Raw genomic sequence first — 21,789 nt, forward strand, 5'->3', positions numbered from 1 at the left:
AACTCAACCATATTATGGTCACTCTTGCCCAAGGGGGGACTCACAACAAGACCCTTCCTCATTACTCAATACCAAATCTAGAATAGCCTGTTCTCTCGTTGGTTCCTCTACATGTTGGTTTAGAAAACTATCCCACATACATTCCAAGAAATCCTCTTCCTCAGCACCCTTGCCAATTTGATTCACCCAATCTATATGTAGATTGAAGTCACCCATTATAACGGTTTTACCTTTGTTGCACGCATTTCTAATTTCCTGTTTGATGCCATCCCCAACTCCACTACTACTGTTAGGTGGCCTGTACACAACTCCCACTAGCGTTTTCTGCCCCTTAGTGTTTCGCAGCTCTACCCATATCGATTCCATATCCTCCAAGCTAATGTCCTTATTTTCCATTGTGTTAATCTGCTCTCTAACCAGCAACGCTACCCCACCTCCTTTCCCTTTCTGTCTATCCTTCCTGAATATTGAATATCCCTGGATGTTCATCTCCCAGCCTTGGTCACCTTGGAGCCATGTCTCCGTGATCCAAACCATATCATTGCCTAATTTACCAATTTACAACCAAATTCCTCCGTTTTCAACTGTTTTCCCCGCTCTGACTCACTTCTCTCCTCCCACTTGGGCCAGAGCCAATCAGTGTTTTCTCTTGCTTATCTTCGCCTGCTGTTGCTTCCAAATCTACAGCAGCTCTGAGTAAAGTCTGCCTGTGTTTTGCCTCTCCTTTTCAACTGTTTTCACCCCCTCTGACTCACTTCTCTCCTCGCACTTGGACCTATTTAGGTGCTTTATCTCTAAACTAAACTAAACCAGGGGCAATTTACAGAGGCCGGTTAATCTACAAACTCACACGTCTTTGGAATGTACAAAGAAACCGGAGCACCCAGAGGAAACCCACGCGGACACAGGGAGAATGTGCAAACTCCACACAGAGAGCATCCGAGGTTGGGATGGAACCCGGCACTCTGGTGCTGTGAGGCAGCAGCTCTACCCACTGCACTGTGCCACTCTGAGCGATCACTGGGCCAGTGAGTGTTTACCATTGGGCCGAATGAGCAGTGTACATAGGGCAGGCTCTGTGGAAGGCTTTGGGCTTTGTACCTTGCCTGGGTGCAGGGGCTACCGTTACAACAGTTTCTTTCACCACCACCGGGATGATATCGATGTCCACCTCGCCGTTGGCTCCACGGTGGACTGTGAGCAGACCCTGCTGCTCCAGCTGCAAGAGCTTCTGCTCCAGGGAAGAGTGCAGTCGGACCAGCTTGTCACTGTCTGTCACCTGTGCCTGCAGAGACTGCAACTTGGCTGCAGAGTCACTGAACGTCTCCTGTGGGAAAGGAAGATGTTATAGGATGACACCTCCCAATGGGCTCAGAACCCTCTCAACACCAACGCAGCACACAGCTCAGCATTGAATTGGCCAGTGTCCGTTCACCCACCACATGCTGCTTTCACACTTTGTCCCTGGATCTGGTGCGCTACAATTCTGCGAATGATATCGTGTAAGTATTGAACTCCCCCTTTGCTCTACCTATTGTACATATGTTTGACCTGATTGTATTTATGTGCAGTGTTATCAGATCTGTTTGGCTCGCATGTAAAACAAAGCTTGCCACTGCACCTCGGTACAGGTGTGAATAATAAACTTAAACCTGCATTCTCTTTCCCTTTGTCCCCCTGTACCATTTCTATCGCTCATTACCTGGATTGCTCACTGTCCCCCACGTGGTTCCCTCTGTCCATCTCCCACATGTCAACCTGTCGGCCTGGATCTCTCGGAAGGGTCTCAACCCGAAACGTTACCCATTCCTACTCTCCAGAGATGCTGCCTGTCCCACTGAGGTAGCCCAGCATTTTGTGTCTTCCACTTTGGCTCATCCTTCCTATCTGACACCCTCTCACCATCATCCCACCCTCATTGGTTTCCATATATCACCTCCCAGCCTGCCCAAGGTGGCTCCACCTGTCCACAATACCTGCCCCAAGTCCCACCTATCACTTCCCAGCCTGCCTCACCACTTCCCTGATACACTCACTGATCATCTTCCCTTTACCCTGCCGGCCCTGTTGCACGATCCTGACCTTCACCTCCAAAGATGTACTTGACCCACTGACCTCTTCCAGTTGTTTGCTTTTCTGGGTTTGGGATGGGATGAGTGTAAATGTTGGCTGTTGGGGCAGGTGTGTGTGGATGGGGCAGGTGTGTGTGGTTGGGGCAGGTATGTGTGGATGGGGCAGGTATGTGTGGATGGGGCAGGTATGTGTGGATGGGGCAGGTATGGGTGGATGGGGCAGGTATGGGTGGATGGGGCAGGTATGTGTGGATGGGGCAGGTATGTGTGGATGGGGCAGGTATGTGTGGATGGGGCAGGTATGTGTGGATGGGGCATGTGGCAGGTATGGGTGGATGTGGCAAGTATGGGTGTGTGGATGGGGAAGGTATATGTGGATGGAAAAGGTATGGGTGGATGGGGCAGGTATGGGTGGATGGGGCAGGTATGTGTGGATGGGGCAGGTATGTGTGGATGGGAAAGGGAGGTGTGGATGGGGCAGGTATGGGTGGATGGGGCAGGTATGTGTGGATGGGGCAGGTATGTGTGGATGGGGAAGGTATGTGTGGATGGGGCAGGTATGTGTGGATGGGGAAGGTATGTGTGGATGGGGCAGGTGTGTGTGGATGGGGCAGGTATGTGTGGATGGGGCAGGTATATGTGGATGGGAAAGGTGTGTGTGGATGGGGCAGGTGTGTGTGGATGGGGCAGGTATGTGTGGATGGGGCAGGTATGTGTGGATGGGGCAGGTGTGGGTGGATGGGGCAGGTATGGGTGGATGGGGCAGGTATGGGTGGATGGGGCAGGTATGGGTGGATGGGGCAGGTATGGGTGGATGGGGCAGGTGTGGGTGGATGGGGCAGGTGTGGGTGGATGGGGCAGGTATGTGTGGATGGGAAAGGTATGGGTGGATGGGGCAGGTATGTGTGGATGGGGCAGGTATGTGTGGATGGGGCAGGTATGGGTGGATGGGGCAGGTATGTGTGGTTGGGAAAGGTATGGGTGGATGGGGCAGGTGTGGGTGGATGGGGCAGGCTGGGAGCAGTACCTCCACAGCATCCAGGAGATCGTGTTTTAAAGGGAAAGAGACGAGAGTGAATGAGTCAGGCTCAGTGAGAGTGAATCAGCAGCACTCTCCCGATCAAACCCTGCAGAAAGTCCTGGTGTTGTCTGTGCCGGGTCACCTGTCACAGCACCTCTGGCCCAGGTTGTGTGGGTGCAGTGAGTCTTTTGCTGATTCCAAAACTCCAGCTTGAACCAGAGGGGGAGAGGGTTGCCGCCATTGCCGGGAGTGAGCTGGAGTGTTACCAGTGCAAGCGGACTCAGAGCAGACGATGAGCTTACCAATGGGTAGACCAGCACTCATGTCCAGAGCCCTGGCTAAACTCAGTGGGAAACTCCTGCAGAGGCTGAAGGGTGTTAGGGAGGGAGCAGCAGGTGGGGGTAGGAATAAGACTTCCTTGTGATAGACACAAAATGCTGGAGTAACTCCGTGGCTCAGGTAGCATCTCTGGAGAAAAAGGACTAGGTAACGTTTCAGGACGGAACCCTTCTTCAGACTGAAAATACAGATGGGAGGGCTGGAGGAAGGGTGGAATCCGAGAGATCATGTTTTAAAGAGAAAGAGATTAGATTGAATGAGTGGAGGCGGGAAAAGGCCAGAACAAATCAGGGTCGGCAACAGATGACCTCAGGAAGGGGGGAGCTCATAATGGTCCAGTGTTGGCTGTGGAAGGTGTGATAACAAGGGGCATACAAGGATGTAAACAGTGGGACTGGTAGGATGACAAGGGTGAGGGGTGGGGGAGAGAGGGGGATGGGGGGGAATTCAGGAGTCATTTGAAATTAGAGAAATTAATGTTTACACCACTGGGTTGTAGGGAGTTCCATCGAGGCAACAATCTGACAAGGAACCATTTTGTAACATGTACTGAGAGTCTTCTGATCTTCTATGACCCACCTGCCCCACCGCAGTGCTGCACATACGACCAACAGTCTCTGCCCACCCTCCCTACACCCACAAGTGAAATGTCCTTGGCCTATCGTCAGGGTCAATATTTGAAGAGGAGTGCTAGGATGCCCTATGTACACCCACCTTTAGACCTTCCACCTCCTTGTGGGCCTGCATCAGCTGCTTCTCCAGTGCTACAATCTTCATCATGGAGTCGTTCTCTGCTTCCTGCAGCTTCTCTGTCAGCTGAGCAAGGAAGATGGGAAACAAAACCGGAACAGAGTGTCAGCCAGCGGCATGGAGCGGTTCAGACAGTTTCATTCGTCCAACACTCCTACTGCCTCATCCCCCGACTTGAAACAGATTCCAACCCAAATCAGTCAGCTTCATCCCACCACTTCTGCTGTGGAACAGACAGCTGGTAACAGACTTAATGCAATGAGCTACCAGTTTGAGAAGGAGGGCATGGAGTGTTCAGCAAAAGACTGAGGTTCTGGGACCAACAGAAGAATGGCCAGAGGGCCAGCATGGGTTGGTAGGCCGAATGGCCTCACTGTGTGGGATCAGTCCATGACCTATGCAGGTGCACTGCTCTGGCCAGCCGTGGCCAGACCCACCAGCAGGCCGGGCTAGTTCGACATGGACCGGCGACAGAGGACCATCCCTGAAGGCCCATCCTGCCCGTTGCAGACAGAGGACTTGTGCCATGAACTGCGAACCGCCCGGTAGGCCCACTCAGAGTAGAAGGAGTGGGACGGAGGGCCAGTAAACAGATCGGCTGTGGGAGGGAGTGCATGGCCTCGATGATGGAGTAGGCCGCTGGAGGCCTGGGGCTCGGCTGGACCGGCCGCTGCTCCAAGAGACCGAGCATGTGGACCGGACGTGGCTTACAGTGGTGGAGTAGCGGTGGAGGACACCACGGCTATGCTTGGCCAAGCTGACCCTGCAACGTCGCCAGGACAATGGGCCTTCATGTTCAAGTCAGCACTTATAACAAATGGAACTTGAACATGGTGCCAAACTGGTGACTCTGTATACTGCCTCAGTGTATTGCTATTACACACGTACTGTATCTGCAATGCTCATTTAAAATGTATCTAAGTGCTTATGTACAGCTGTATGCAAAAATGAATTTCACTGTGCCTTGTAAGCTGTACCTGCTACTTCCACCCACCCCAGATGGATGAGTTCTCAGCCCCTACTGTACTCCCTACACATTCACAACTGTGCGGCAAAATGCAGCACTAACTCCCTTTACAAGTTTTCAAATGAGACCGCTGTGTTGGGCTGGATCATACATAATGATGAGACGGAGATAGAGAACTTAGTAACATGGTGTCAGGACAATAATCTCTCCCTCAATGCCAGCAGGACGAAGGAGCTGGCTATGGATTCCAGGAAGTGCGTACACACCCCAATCAGCATCAATGGTGCCAAAGTGGAAGTGGTTGAAAGCTTCAGGTTCCTTGGCATCAAGGGATATGGGGAGAAGGGAGGAACGGGATACTGATTGTGGATGATCAGCCATGATCACAGTGAATGGTGGTGCAGGCTTGGAGGGCCGAATGGCCTACTCCTGCACCTATTGTCTATTGTCTATGATTATTATTATCAATAATCTGTTGTGAACCAACGAACATTGATGTGACAGCTAAGAAGGCACACCAAGGACCCTACGAGTCACGACACAAAACGTCAACTAGTCTAAAGATGGGTCTCAACCCAAAACGTCCCATTCCTCTCCAGAGATGCTGCCTGGCCCGCTCAGTTACTCCAGCTTTTTGTGTCTATCTTTGGTTTAAAGCAGCATCTGCAGTTCCTTCCTACACAAGGACTCTATTTCCTCAGGGAGACTGCCATTTCATTCTCCTTTGCCCATCACATGGTGGTCTAAGTCATTTCCAGTGAACACGGTGGGTTAGTGGGAGCAGGAAATATACAAATATTGGTTTTAGAGAAACAGACCCTTCGGCCCACAAAGTCCATGCTGACCTGCGATCCCCGTACACTAACACTATCTGACACATTAGGGACAATTTATAATTTTACCGAAGATAATTAGCCTATAATTATCATCGGTACATCTTTGGAATGTGAGGAGAAACCGGAGCACCTAGGGAAAACCCATGCAGTCACGGGGAGAACATACAGACTCCGTACAGACAGCTCTCATAGTCGGGATCGAACCCAGGTCTCTGGCACGGTAAGGCAGCAAGTTTACCGCTGCGCCACCGTGCCGCACTCTCTCGGATTCCCCAGAGACTGACACGGTGCATGTGTATGATTGCCCGGCCTGCTCTCTCCCCTCTGTATATACCTGCATTACTTGGCCCTGCAGTTCTTCCACGTGCTCCAGCACTGCATTCTTGGTCTCTGCATCCTCGAGCAGTGCGCCGACATCAAACACGTTATCCAGGTATGCCTGGATCTGAACCTGCAGCCTCTCGCTCTCCGACGGCTTCAGCTTCTGCAGATTATTGTACATGTTACTTTACAGTAGCTGCCAAAACAGGAGCCCACAACCAGCCCGGGTGAATATTTAGTTTAGAGACACAGCACGGAAACAGGCCCTTCAGCCCACCGAATCCGTGCCGACCAGCGATCCCCCCATACTAACACTATCCTACACACACGAGGGCCAATTTACAATTTTACCAAAGGCAATTAGCCAACAAACCCGTACGTGATTGGAGTGTAGGAGGAAGCCTGAGCACCCCGAGAAAACTCATGCGGACACGGGAAGAATGAACAAACTCTGTACATACAGCACCCGTAATCGGGGTCGAATCCGGATCTCTGGCACCGAATGGCAGCAATTCTACAGCTGCACCACTTGTGCTCTTCCTGCTTCAAAGCTCCCACCTCCTTCCTATGATATTTCAACCTGTCGGTATGACTGGGCACAGGGCAGATCTTTACTTGTGTGAACTATTTAAACTGATGCATTGTCATCTCAAAAATCATACCTCATGGAACTGAAAGATGATAAGAATTCTTGCTAAAAGTATAGAATTGGTCGCTTCAATGGGAGATTTCTGTGAAGGGGGAATCTGGAGACCATGGTGAAAAAGGCAACTCTAAATTCCACAGAATGACGGGTATTCCCTAGGCAACAATCACTTTGGTGCATCTTGGTGGGGGCTGAAGCACTTTAAATGCATCAATACAGGCAAAATGCCCCTTGAATCTAAGATAGACACAAAATGCTGTAGTAACTCTGGAGAAAGGAAATGGGTGATGTTTCGGGACAAGACTCTTGTAGTCTGACTCCTGTCGTCTGAAGAAGAATCTTGACCCGAAACGTCGCCCCTTCCTTCTATCCAGAGATGCTACCTGTCCCGCTGAGTTACTCCAGCATTTTGTATCTATCTTCAGTTTAAACCAGCATCTGCAGTTCCTTCCTACACAATTATCCTCGAATCTGCTCCGATTTTCTACAATGCCTGTGATTGTGGCCGCAGCTCTGATTTTCCCCCTGCTTCTCATACCCTTGACTCAAATAAAGTACACAAAATCAGCCCTGACTACATTAAATGACTGCCTGCAGCACTGTGCTGGAATCATTGAGAGGTACAGCATGGAAACAGGCCCTTTGGCCCACTGAGTCTGCACCAGTCATCAACTACCTACACAGACCAGGCTTCCCACCAAAGACTCTACCTGCACTTCATGCTGCCTTAGAAAAGCAGCCGACATAATCAAAGACTTGTCCCGTCCCGGTTATTCCTTCTTCTCCCTGCTCCCATCCGGCAGAAGGTTCAGAAGCTTGAGAGCGCGCACCACCAGACTCAGGAACAGCTTCTTCCACTGTCATCAGGCTTTTGAATGGTCCTTCCATAAGCTAGGGTACTGTCCGATTCACCTCGACTCCATTGCGGACATTAGACTTTGTCTCTGGAACTGATGTGCTACAATGCTGAGAACTATATTCTGCACTCTGTATCTTCCCCTTTGCTCTACCTATTGAACCTGAGTTTGGCTTGATTGTATTTAAGTATAGTATTGTCTAATCTGATTGGATAGCGTGCAAAACAAAGCTTTTCCCTGTAACTCAGTAATGGTGAGAATAATAAACCTGAACTCTCTCCTTCCCGAGCTCTAGTGCTGGCCCTCACCACCTTCAACTTGGTTCTGCCCTCTCCACCCCATGTCCCCCTCCCCTACCCAATCACGTCATGGCAGTCTGCCTCACCACCCTTCCTGGGACAAAGGAATGGTGGAGGAAGCTCATCTATCCCCAAAACGTTGGCCTGTCCCTGTGTCCCTGGATCTGGACCACCACATTCCAATGCAGGCAGGAAGACCACCTGGACCAGCACAGTCCACCGTGGGCACATAGACTATCTGGGCCTCCACATGTCCGCCATGGGCAGGTGGGCTACCTAGACCAGCACAGGGCCACAGGATTCACTCAAGGCAGGTAGACCACCTGGGCGACCACAGTCCGCGGTGGACAGGCGGGGGAGCAGGGTGTTTGTCGGTGCGCTGCGTCACTCACGGTGAGGTATTCATCCAGCCCCAGCAGGGTGAACTCGAACTGCAGGTGGACCCGGAAATTCATGTCCTCGACGGAATGCACAACGATGTTAATGAACTGCATACAGGCAACCTGCAGGGGGCGAGAGAGCAGGGGTACTGTACACGGGGGTGACCCACAGCAAGGGGGGCAATTACCATCACGGGAAAGAGAAGGATGGGGCGACGGAGAGGGGTGAAGTGAGGATCGAGAGAGTGAGGGGGAGACATAGAGAAAGACAGTGGGGATGTGGGGGGAAATGGGAAAGTGAGGAGAGAGGGGAGAAAGAGGGTGGGAGGGGAGAGAGACGGGACATGGGGACAGAAGGGGGAGGGGGGAGGGATGGAGAGGATAGAACGGAGAGTGGTGGGATGAGAAAGGTGCGGAGAGTTGGGAAAGGGGGTGATTGATGGGGAAAGAGGGAGAGGGAAGGAGGGAGGGGATGAGGGCGGTGGATGCCGGTTCTCTGGATGCTTCCAAGAGAGAGCTAGATAGGGCTCTTAAAGATAGCAGAGTCAGGGGATATGGGGAGAAGGCAGGAACGGGGTACTGATTGGAGATGATCAGCCATGATCACATTGAATGGCGTGCTGGCTCAAAGGGCCGAATGGCCTACTCCTGCACCTATTGTCTATTGTCTATAGTAGGAGAAAAGAGAAGGGGAGAGATGAGGTGGAGAGAGAGAGGAGGGGGGGGGGGGGGAGGGAGGAGAGAGGAGGGGGGAGAGAGGAGGGGGGAGAGAGAGGAGGGGGAGAGAGGAGGGGGAGAGAGAGGAGGGGGAGAGAGGAGGGGGAGAGAGGAGGGGGAGAGAGGAGGGAGAGAGGAGGAGGAGAGAGGAGTGTGCTCTGACGGTCTATGATACAGGAGTTTGGAATGAAGTCAGTGAAGAACACAACCCACCATGAAGTCGATGTTGCTATCCTCGTTTTGGAAATACTCCATCAGCTTCTCGAATCGAACCTTTTCCCCACACACCTGAAATACACAGAAAGATTACACACCCTCTGACTGGTGACATGGGGAGAGCGGGGCATCACTGTGACCCTCGCCCTGGGCTGGAGGGTAGGGGGAGGAGAGAGATAGGAGAAAAAGGGGAGGGAGGGAGTTAAGGGGCTGTCCCATTGCGGCGACCTAATCTGCGAGTTTAGAAGAGTTTGCCCTCGACTCAAACTCGCAGCATAGAAACATAGAAAATAGGTGCAGGAATAGGCTATTCGGCCCTTCGAGCCTGCATCGCCATTCAATAGAAGGCGGTCCAGTACAAGGGGTCACAGTTTAAGGATAAGGGGGAAATCTTTTAGGACCGAGATGAGGAAAACTTTTTTCACACAGAGAGTGGTGAATCTCTGGAATTCTCTGCCGCAGAAGGTAGTTGAGGCCAGTTCATTGGCTATATTTAAGGGAGTTAGATGTGGCCCTTGTGGCTAAAGAGATCAGGGGGTATGGAGAGAAGGCAGGAACTGGATGCTGAGTTGGATGATCAGCCATGATCATATCGAATGGCGGTGCAGGCTCGAAGGGCCGAATGGCCTACTCCTGCACCTATTTTCTATGATTCTATGTTTCTAATATGATCATGGCTGATCATTCAACTCAGTATCCTGTACCTGCCTTCTCTCCATGGTCGACACAAGGTCCTAGGAGGTCCTATGACATCACTGGAACTCTCCTTCATGCTCGAGGGAAGTTCCTGCATACTCGCGGCCTCAGCTAGGTCGCAGACAATTTTTCAGCATGTTGAAATTTTTTCCGCGAGTCAAAATTGGGTGGCATGGTTCTTTTTAACTCGTAGTGCAGTGGAGTGGGGTCGCCATTTACTTACAGGCAGTCGAGGGCAGCCGTAGGCAATCTCCTTCACTGACCGGGCATTTTAATTGGCTCATTGAGTTTTCAGGACCAAGGAAAACCGGCCGATAAATGCCCTCTTAACATTATTATAAGTTGTCTGGCTTCTTAAAAGTGCCTCTACTCCTTCTCCCCCCCCCCCCCCCCCCCCCCCTCTCTTCTCCCCCCCCCCCCCCCCCCCGGCCGCTCTCTCTAAAGGACTTACCGTATACTGTACAGCCGTCGTTTACCTTCCCCTTCATCGCGGGTGTAAATTTCAGACAGCGCTCCCCCGCTTTCCCTGGCCCCTGCCTTTGCGATGTGTGTGTGTGTGTGCGGTCGGTCGATCCAGCTCGCAGTTGCATCGCTGACGGTTGATCCAGCTCGAGATTTTCCAGGCGAGTGCCCTCGAGCTTGGCACTCTTCTGAACTCGCGGATTAGGTTGCCGCAGTGGGACAGCCCCTATGGGATGATGGGGGACTGGGGGGTGGGTGTGAGAAAGACTCCTATGGAGGGACACTGTGGCCAGTGGCTTCCTCCTCACCGTCACCATTTCTGGGGCTCCCACATGCGGCCGGAGGGGAGCCACAGCCAGCGGTCAATCTAAGGTCAGAGGTCAGCGTCCATGAGCAGTGAGGGTAGAGGTCAGGGCTGGGATGTTTCCACCCGAATGGCTCGCACACTCTCTCATCTTTACCCCTCACAATGTCTGCATACCTGGCCATGCTAAACAAGCTCAAACCACAGTGCCAAAAACCATAGGAGATAGGTGGAGGGGGGGCAAATACCAGTAAAATATCAATAACAAAACTCTGAACCTCTCCCCCCCCCCCCCCCACCACACCCCCACGGTTGTACAAAGGGTGTCAGTGGCAAGCTTGAATGCCTTGGCACAAGGATATTCACATTCCCAGGCCTCTTTCATCGCCAGAACTCACCAACAAGCACCAAGACCTGGCTCGGCTGGCAGTGAGGGGAACCCTCCCGGTCAGATCCTTCCTGCACGTTGGAACCGCACTACCAGCGCACGCTGCCCTCAGGACGGCTGCGATGGAGAGGAGATGGTTGTCCACCTCTTCGCAGACTGTGGATTTGCAAAGAAAGTCTGGAGAAGGTTTGCAAGGGTCCTGGTCACGGTTTATCCCGAACAGCTCTGTAGCAGAGGTGATTTACAGACTGTTCCCAGGGACACATTCAGAGATGGACATCGAGTGCTGCTGGAAGGTCATCACCTCGGTGAAGGACACTCTTTGGTCTACACAAACCTTGTTGACCTCCCAGCAGAGCGAGATGTCCGTCTGGGAATGTTGCCGACTGGCCCGCTCCAGACTGCAGGAATATGTGCTGAGGGACGCACTGAAGCTCGGTGCAGCCAACGTCAAGGCTCTGTGGGGGAGGACCACAGTCTAGGGCCCTACTGCTGCTGGACATGGGGGGCACGGTGTGGTGGAGACGCCTCTCAAACAAGGGAAGAGATATCACCCCAGGGGGCCACATGAGTGGCTAGGATGCTGAGTATAATTATGTTTTTTACCAAATAGCACGCTAATGAGTGTATGTAGCCGTGGAGACTGTGGGGGAATTATGCACCGTTCTTGTTTTGTACATAATTTTTATCCTGAATAAAGTTTATTTTGATAACAAAATAACCATTGAGAAGACCTCCAAAAGCAGGGGTGAGCAGACAGAATCTGTGCCTCTCATTCTCTTCTGGAGCTGCTATTGTCGCAGAGTCTTTAGTGAACAAAGATGTAATACTCTGGAGAAAAACTGTCAGAACAAAGACACGGAAATAAAAATAAGTTTTCCTCCAGAGTATTACATGTGAAGTTGAAAGGAAGAGGCTTCAGCAGAAGAAAGAGGCGAAAGAAAATATACCTCATTAATTCTAGCTTGTGAAAGATTCTGATCAGATAGGTTACAGAACAAAGAACAGTACATGGAAACAGGCCACATGATGCCAAGACCTTTAGTTTAGTTTAGTTTAGAGATACAGCATGGAAACAGGCCCTTCAGCCCACTGAGTGCACACTGACCAGCAATCACCCATAAACTATTTCTATCCCACACACTAGGGGCAATTTACATAAGGCAATTAGCCTGTACGTCTTTGGAGTGTGGGAGGAAACAAGATTACCCGGAGAAAACCCACGCAGGTCACAGGGAGAACGTGTAAACCATCCCAAAGGCAGCACCCATAGTCAAGATTGAACACGTGTCGCTCTGTGGCATTAGGTTTTACCCTGCTACGGTTACACTATGAATGAAAGCACTTAAATTTAGATAACATATCATTTATATTGCTTAAAACAAAGTGCTGGAGGAACTCAGCGGGTCAGATAACATCTGTAGAGGGAATGGGCAAGCGATGTTTCGGGTTGGGACCCTTGTTCAGACTGGTCAAGATTCCAGTATCTGCATTGTCTCGTATCTCCATTTATATTGCTATATAACCTTTATAAAACCTCTGTACCTTCCGGCATGCTGTCGTGATGTACAACTGTCAACCTATGTTAACAAGCTGATGGTTGAGTGGGTGGTGGAGTGTGGACAAGGTGCGGGATTGTGCTCTAACACTCAGCGAGCTGGAATCACCGGGACTTGCCTCAGCCGCCCAGCAGAGGGCAATGTTGGCCACATGTTGTTGACAGGACTTTGTTTGCCAGTAGAAACTGCAGATGCTGTTTTTAGGAAGATAGACACAAAGTGCTAACTCAGCAGGTCAGGCAGCATCTCTGATGAGAAGGAATGGGTGACCTTTTGGGTGTAGCTGTGGTGACCTTCTCGCAGCTACCTGCATCCACTACTGCGTGCAGCTTAATGTGTGTTTTCTTCACAGACACCACTTGTTCAACAAGGAACTGCAGAAAGGAGATGGGTGGCAGTCAGGAATGGAGTCAGAGTTTGGGTCATAGGTCAGGACTGTAGGCTGGAGTGGAATCAAAGGATATGGGGCAAAATCAGAAATAGGGTACTGATTCGGGATGATCAGCCATGGTCATATTGAATGGCGGTGCTGGTTGGAAGGGCCAAATAGCCTAATCCTTCACATATTTTCTATGTTTCTATCAGGGAGCTGGGGCAGTATCAGTCTTTAGGGAGTCAGGGTCATAGTCATGCAGCACAGAAACAGGCCCTTCAGCCCAATCTGCCCATCAATGCCAATCCCATCTGCCCATGTTTGATCCATATCCCTCTAAACCTGTACATGTACATGGCCCTTCAATGCTGTCTGTGTACCTGCCTCTGCCCCTTCCTCTGGCGGCTCGCTCTGTGTATATACTACTCACAGTGAAAAGGTGTTTGGAGGGGTCATTAGCCGAGGGAGAGTGGTTCAGTAAGAGTGCAAGAGGAGGGTGGGGAGATCTCCGACCATCGTGGGTGTGTGATTCTGGTCTGTGATCTCCTGGGGAACCGGACTTGTGGACGGATGAGTGTCCCAAGAAAATGGCGGCCAACAGGAACATTAACCAGCAATACACGGCAACTGCACAGCTCCACGTGTCTCCAACACAGGACAAACATCACAGGTCCCACGCACTTCACAGCTGGGGTTTAGTACAGTTTACTTTACATTAGTTTAGCGATACATTGCGGAAACAGGCCCTTCGGCCCACGAAGTCCGTGCCGACCAGCGATTCCCGTACAGTAGCACTATCCTAGGGACAATTTACAATTTTTTTTACTGAAGCCAATTGACTTTCAAACCTGTACATCTTTGGTGTGTGGGAGGAAACCGGAGCACCCGGAGAAAACCCACGCAGGTCACAGGGAGAATGTATAAACTCCATACAGACAGCAGCCATAGTCAGTAGGGAACCCGGGTCTCTGGCGCTGTGAGGCAGCAACTCTACCGCTGCGCCACCGTTAATGGAGAGGTATGTCCACCCAGAGATGATGAGGGTCACTCTGCCCCCCTGACATTAGTATTCCTTATACACCTCGTGCTGAGAGGCAGTAATGCTACAGTGAGATATACAATGAAGCAGGCAAGCAGCAGGTGGGACGGGCGTGAGGGAGACACCGAGCGGTCATCTCTGTCCAGCCTGGATGAAAACAAGGCTTGAGGATGTGGGAGTCACCATCTCTGTGCTCAACACAGTGGGGGTAAAATTGTTCAACAATTCTCCAACAGAGATGTGTCACATTCAAGGGAACATCTCTGAAGAAAAGGAATAAGTGATGTTTCGCGTCAATAGTTAGTGTGAATGCAGGGAAGGGGAATTGAACAAAATGGCAGCTGCGTTACTCACAAATGCTCATTAAGGATGCTTTGAGGGCTTTCAACATAATCCACTGGCATACAAATGGAAATGTCACAACAGGAAGTAGCAGCTCGAAAGCAGAACATTTAGTGTTGTATGAGTAGCAAGGAACTACAGATGCCGGTTTAAACCAACGAAAGACACAAAATGCTGGAGTAACTCAGCGGGACAGGCAGCATCTCTGGAGAGAAGGAATGGGTGACGTTTCGGGTCAAGACCCTTCTTCAGACTGAAAGGAAAACGAGAGATATAGTAGATGATGTTGAGAAATAAAGAATAACGAATGAAAGACCTGAACCTACCGGATCTCCCGGTTGCAAAACACTTTAATTCTCCTTCCCATTCCCACACTGACCTTTCTGTCCTAGGTCTCCTCCATTGTCAGAGTGAGGCTAAATGCAAATTGGAGGAACAGCATCTTATATTTCACTTGGACAGCTTACAGCCCAGTGGTATGAATACTGATGTCTCTCACTTCAGGTAGCCCCGGCATTCCCTCTCTCTCTCTATCCCTCCCCCACCCAAGTCGCACCTGCTTCACGTTTTCATCCAACAAACAGCTAACAATGGCCTGTTTCCTTTATCATCGCTACTTTTTTGCATATCATTCAATCATTGTTCTTTATCTCTCTACACCATCTTCCATATCTCTCGTTTCCCTTTCCCGTGACTTTCAGTCTGAAGAAGAGTCTCGACCCGAAACGTTACACATGCTCTCTCTTCAGAGATGCTGCCTGTCCCGCTGAGTTACTCCAGCTTTTTGTGTCTATCTTAGTTTTATCTGAGGATGGGCCATATATCAACGCTGAGCTGTAATCTGACAAGGGTTTTTTCTCTCGTGGCGATCTTCCATCAGCTGTTTCTCTGGGTGAATGTAGTTCAGGCATGTTCAGTGATTATCCCTCCATACCTCCCCCCTCCCCCCCTACACATGAACACACAGAGGGCAGAGAAGACCAGAGTTAGCAAATGGGCCAGTCAGCCCCCACCTGTTGCCAGAGAATAATGCTGAAGCAAGGGGTTTATCAACAAAGATCAGGCCTCGGCTAAAGGCACATTCCTGAGGTCAAAGATCAAGGAAAGGGAACCATTCCTGATCCACCAAAACCTTTTGCTGTGGTTTTTCAAAAATAGCACCAGGGGATTAAATGCAGAATGTGCGTACATGCTCTCGACATTTCAGCCAGATGACTAGAATGCTCATCGCTTCATCCACAGCCTGCAACTGTGCAACTGGTGGAGAGTGATCACAGCAAGCAGCATACCCCTCCAGCCTGGATCACCTCCAGATGAGCTACACAACACCAGAGGCATCTATACACTGCCTCTCCTCCCCAGAATGAAAGTGCCGGGCTGCAGAATTGCTAATGACCCCTTTTTCATATCCCACATCCTCTTCACAAAGCAACGTTCCTGTTTGATCTTCCATCTTTCATATTTCAATTAGATTACAAGGCAGCACACATGACAGAAGTGGACGCAGCGGAAAGGTTACAACATAGAACATAACACAGTGGAGCACAGGAACTGGCCCTTCGGCCCACAATGTTCATGCTGAACATGATGCCAAATTAAACTCATCTCATCTGCCTGCACATAATCCCATATCCATGTCCCCTTTGAAAAACCTCTTCAATGCCACTGTATGTCTTCATCACCATCCCCTGCCAAGTGATTTTCAGGACTCATCACTCTTTGTGTAAATAAAACTTGCCCCGCACATCCTCTTTAAACTATGCCCCTCTGACCTTAAAGCGATGTCCTCAAGTCCTAGACATTTCCACCCTGGGAGAAAGGTACTGACTGCCGATCCTATCCAATCATCTCATAATTCTATATACTTCTATCCAATATCCTTTTTCTCTCGTGGAACCTCCAAAACTCTCGAGAGCATAATCAATCCAAACTCCCCCTACAGTTAATACCCTGTAATCCAGGCGGCATTCTGGTAAATCTCGTCTGTACCCTCTCCAAAGCCGACACATTTGTCCTTTAATGGGGATGACCTGAAATGAACGCAATACTCAAAATGCAACCTATAAAGTCAGCCTATACAGCCAAAGTCCTATAAAGCTGCAACATGACCCCAAAGCACTGATACTGTGCCCCAACCAATTAAGGCAAGCATACCACATGCCTTCTTTACCATTCTATCTGCTTGTGTTGCCACTTTCAGGGAGTTATAGACTTTAATAACAACATCCTTCTGTACATAACTGCTGTTAAGGGTCTTGTCACTAACTGTATACTTGGCTTTACGTCCTTAGTGCAACACCTCACAATAAACTCCATCTGCCATTTCTCTGCCCCTTGTCTAGCTGGCCTACATGCCGCTGTTTGCTTTAACAACTTTCCTCACTGTCCCAACTCCACCAATGTTGCTGTTGGCTGCAAACGTATTGACCAACCCGTCCTCGTGCATGTCCAAGTTCACCAGAAGCCACAGTTCATCAGAAGATTGCTGACTCTAGATGTCAAGATGCAAATAGACACAGAGCTATTTACTGGTAGAAGCAGTGATGAAGGAGGTTGTATATTTTCACTGTGTTGTGGAGCACAGATGTACACAGGCACACTGCAGTGAGTATGTGTGTACACCATTAGTTCACCAGTAGTTCTGCTCTCCATGTGCCACTGGACAAATGCGATGCTAAACCAGCATCTGTAACTTGGCCAGGAAGGATCCTGGAGCAGGAGGTTTCATGTGATGCTGTGGTTGAAGCAGAATGACTAATCATTTCTCCTGTCAGAGTGGGAGCGGGGGGGGAATCTGCATTTTACAATTAAACAGATTCCAATTGCAAAGATATTCCATTGGCTGTGAAGCCCAATGAGACATGAATTGTGGGGTAGAACAGAATAGCAGGTGGCCATTTGGCCCATTTGTTCAGTTTTGGCTCCTTTGAAGAGCATTCTACTTAATCCCACCTGCCAGCTCTTTCCCCACCCAGGTCCCTGCCTCTGGCTCCTCGTTCAGTCAGAAGGAATGGCCATGAGTGTGGGCTGCCCATTAGAAACATAGAAAATAGGTACAGGAGTAGGCCATTCGGCCCTTCGAGCCTGCACCGTCATTCAATATGATCATGGCTGATCATCCAACTCAGTATCCTGTACCTGCCTTCCCTCCATACCCCCTGATCCTTTTAGCCACAAGGGCCACATCTTCAGTCTGATCAGGGAATGCTGGCTGGTAGAGACACCAGCCTAAACAAAATGCTGGAGGAAGTTAGCAAGCCAGGGGGCACCTCTGGGGAATATTGATAGGTGTTGTTTTGCGTCGGGACATTTCTTCAGTCTTCAGTCTGAAGAAGGGTCGAGACCCGAACGTCACCTATCCAGGGATGGTGCCTGACCCATTGAGTTACTCCAGCACTTTGTGGTTTCCCATAATAAATGATCTGCCTAGTTAGTTGAACATTAACAGCCGCTTTGATCTATTGGAAGAGGCAGTGTAGGAAGGTGAGGGTATTGATGTAATTCAGCAGCAAAACGACATTGCATTCATACCAGTGCAGTATTGATGTGGTTAGGGGCTGTCTCCCTCCCATGCTGGTTTGGGATATCAGCAGTCGTCAATGGTAGAGTAAAATTAAACATTTTGGCAGAATTCCCTCATTGCACCCTCGTGAAGTCACGATCTGTGCACAGGAAGCACTCACACAGGGCACGTGCGGCATTTTAAATGAGACTTGTTTCACAATCAGATATAATGTGTAAGCAGGCGAGCATTCCAGACTGTGCCCACTTACTGGGCATTGCCCAGTGCTCAGCCCGACGCCGGGCCCCATACACCCCCCTACAGGGGAGCCCTTGCACCCTGACACACCGCCCCACGCAGGCTGGGGGCCCTGGGCTCTCCCCGACAAGGGTCCCATGCACAACCTGGCACACAGCCTCAAGCAGGGTACACCCCAACACTGACCCGTGTACACCCCAACACTGGCCCTGTGTACAGCCGATGCATAGACCCGTGCACTCTGTATACAACCCCGTGCACACCCCGACAGGGGGCCCCGTATACATCCCGGTATACACCCTGCATACACCCCGACACACAGATCCTACCTCTTTGAAGTTCTCGAAGGCTGCCAGGATGATGTCGTGGCCGCCCCGCACCAGGCACACAGCAGCCAGCAGCTCTAGCACCAGTGCCTTCGTCCTGTAGGGAAAAGTGCAGACCCACGTCACATCACACGGGCACACTGTACGGCACACACAAATTATAACATGCAGCAACAGAGTTGTTCATGAAACCTTCCCAAAGACCTCCCAAACAAGTAATTGTTGGCAAAATGGGCCTTTCCTGCCAACCTCCCACCTGCTTCTCCTGGTAGTTGCCAATGGGCCTCTTGCCCGGACTGTACAGTGAAGGCACCACATCACCAACGTTTTCACTCAGATTGAGTTAACCCTCATGGCTGGATAATCCGGGATTGGCTAATTGCAATTAATTTGGTAATTGTTTGCAGTTATATAAATAACCAGGAGGAGGGAAGATAGTGTCAGGTTTGCTGATGTGAAAATAGATGCAAAGCGGCTACTATGAGGACATTATGATTTTTCCCATGGTTTTCTAGACAGACTGAGAGACTGGGCAAAAACCTGGCAAATGGAGTTTAATGTGGGGAAGTGTGAGGTTGTGCACTTTGGTGCAACGAATCACAAGGCAGATTATCTGCGGAGACAGAGAAAGAGACAACAAACAAGTGACTGACGAGGAGCCAGTTGTTCTCATACATGATCCACCAAACATTAGCAGGGAGGTCCAACAAATATCCTGTTTCCTTTATTGTGCAGAGTTGTAGTTTAAGACTAAGGATGTTTTGTTACAGTTGTACGGGGTCTCGGTGAGGCCAAACCTAGAATACTGTGTACAGTTTTTCTCCCCTTATTACCTTAATGCCCTTACCTACATTGAAAACTAACAAAGGAGATATACCAGGCTGCTTCCTGGTATGTCAGGGTTGTGCTAACAAGTGAGGCTGGACATTTTGAGTCACAGTCACTGGAGTTTAGGAAAATGAGGAGTGTCCTTATTCAAAGATACTAGATCCTAAGAAGGGTTGATGTTGAGATATTTTCATGAGTGACAGTCACAAACAAGGAGACCAAAACTACAACAGCAATTTAAAATGTCCTCTCTCAGAGGGTGGTGACTTGGCTGAATGAGGGTCAGAGCTGGGAGCTGACCATCCAAGTATACACATCCTATCAAACAGACAGACAGACAGATGGGTAGAGGGGGTGGGGTGGCTCTGTTGGTAAGGAATGAAATCCAATCCTTAGCAAGAAACAACATAGAATCAGAAGATATAGAATCCTTGTGGGTGAGCTAAGAAACTGCAAGGGTAAAAAGACCCAGCTGGGAGTTATATACAGGAATAGTCATGAAGATGTAGGGGAAAACAACATCAGGAAATAAAAACAGCATGTAAGAAAGGCAATGTTACAGTGGTCATTGGGGGGGTTTCAATATGCAGGATGACTGGGAGAATCAGGTTGGTGCTGGATCTCAAGAGCAGGAATTTGTAGCATGCCTCCGAGATGGCTTCTCAAAGCCCACTCGGGAAAAGGCAATTCTGGATTTGGTGTGTAATGAACCAGACTTGATTAGGGAGCCTCGAGGAGTCAGTGATCTTCATATGATAAGATTCAACCTGTAGTTTGAGAGGGAGAAGCAGAAATTGTATATATTTGTATTCAGGTATAGTCTTTCCTTTGAAGTTTGAAGAAGTGTTTCGGCCCGAAATGTTGCCTATTTCCTTTGCTCCATAGATGCTGCCTCACCCGCTGTGTTTCTCCAGCATTTTTGTCTACCTTCGATTTTCCAGCATCTGCAGCTCCTTCTTAAACATAGTCTTTTCTTTGACAGGATAGTACGCAAACACAATATTTTCACTGTACCTCAGTGCACGTGACACTAATGAGCTAAACTATTACTGTTATAAGTCACCCAATAAAGCTACGGAAAGGCCTAATGAACCGCCATGGCCTAAAAATCCATCAGGGGAGAATGAAATGCTCGGAGAAAATCTTCTGAAGGAGGAAGAGGTGCAGCGCACAGGCCTTGAACCTGGTGAGACGCAGGAGGAGTCCAGCCAGGACTCACCCCACAGAGCCCAGTCCCTCCATGCACTAGAGTCTCCCAACCCCTGCAGAGTAGTTATTAAGATGGCTGATCCGTGGGCGGTTGCTGCAAGTCGGGGCCTGATCAACCCTGGCTGGGTCGCCTGGGCGAGGGTGTCTGATGTTGTGAGACCCGAAACACCCGATGACCCCAGGTCAGATCACTGAGGATGCATCCCAGTGCATCTAGAAGATGTATCATTTTCACATTGAGTAAATGTAACGACAGAAGCATAAGGGAGGAGCTGGCTAAGGTTGATGGAAAGGGACCATAGCAGAAATGACAGTGGAGCAGGAGTTTGTGGGAGTAATTTGGAAGACGCAGGATCTTTTAATCCCAAAGAGGAAGAAACATTGTGAGGGGAGATTGATGGCAACAGTGGCATGGAGAAGGCAGGTAACAAGGTGAAGATGAGCAGAAAGCTAGAGGATTGGGATGCTTTTAAAAACCAGCAGACGATAAATAATAAAGCATTAAGGATGGAAATTATTAAATATGAAGATAAGCTAGCCAATAAGTTCAAAGAGTATACAAAAAGTGTTTACCGGTACATAAAGTGTAAAAGAAAGGCAAGAGTGGACATTGGACTGCTGGAAAATGAGACTGGAGAAGTAGTAATGGGAATAAAGAAATGGTGGATGTATTGAATATGTTTTTTGCGTCATTCTTCACAGTGGCAACACAAGCAATGTGCCAGAGCAGGGGGCAGAAGTGATTGCAGTCGCTATTACTGAGGAGAAGATGCTTGGGATGCTGAAAGGTCTGAAGGTGGATATGTCACCTGGACCAAATGGACCACACCCCAGGGTTATGAAAAAGGTAGTTGTAGAGATTGTAGAGCTGGGGTCGTCAACCTACGGTCCCCGGGCTGAGTGCGGCCCGCAGCCCGAAATCATCCGGCCCGCAGGCAGATTTTTTCCCCCGTAATTGCCCGGCCCGCTGACTTCCGTCATCTCCGGTACCTCCCGGGCTCGAGGCCGCGGCGACGCAAGGACGCAAGGAGGCCTGCGCTGGTGGTCGCAATGATGGAGCCGGCGAGCAGTGGCGAGCAGCA

General features: G+C 49.9%; 1 protein-coding gene across 1 annotated transcript in view; it reads right to left on the minus strand.

Moving 5' to 3' along the window:
- Positions 1–21,789, minus strand: part of LOC129710407 (formin-like protein 1) — a 265,388-nt gene that overhangs the window by 69,111 nt on the left and 174,488 nt on the right. Inside the window, exons 10-15 of the mRNA XM_055657387.1 lie at positions 18,674–18,767; positions 9,419–9,493; positions 8,501–8,611; positions 6,320–6,469; positions 4,147–4,248; positions 1,102–1,327 (exon numbers count right to left, since the gene is read on the minus strand). Of these exons, the coding sequence (XP_055513362.1) occupies positions 1,102–1,327; positions 4,147–4,248; positions 6,320–6,469; positions 8,501–8,611; positions 9,419–9,493; positions 18,674–18,767 (758 nt within the window). The remainder of the gene's footprint in view (positions 1–1,101; positions 1,328–4,146; positions 4,249–6,319; positions 6,470–8,500; positions 8,612–9,418; positions 9,494–18,673; positions 18,768–21,789) is intronic.

This window comes from Leucoraja erinacea, chromosome 27 (genome assembly GCF_028641065.1).
Source record: "Leucoraja erinacea ecotype New England chromosome 27, Leri_hhj_1, whole genome shotgun sequence".
Taxonomy (NCBI): Eukaryota; Metazoa; Chordata; class Chondrichthyes; order Rajiformes; family Rajidae; genus Leucoraja; species Leucoraja erinaceus.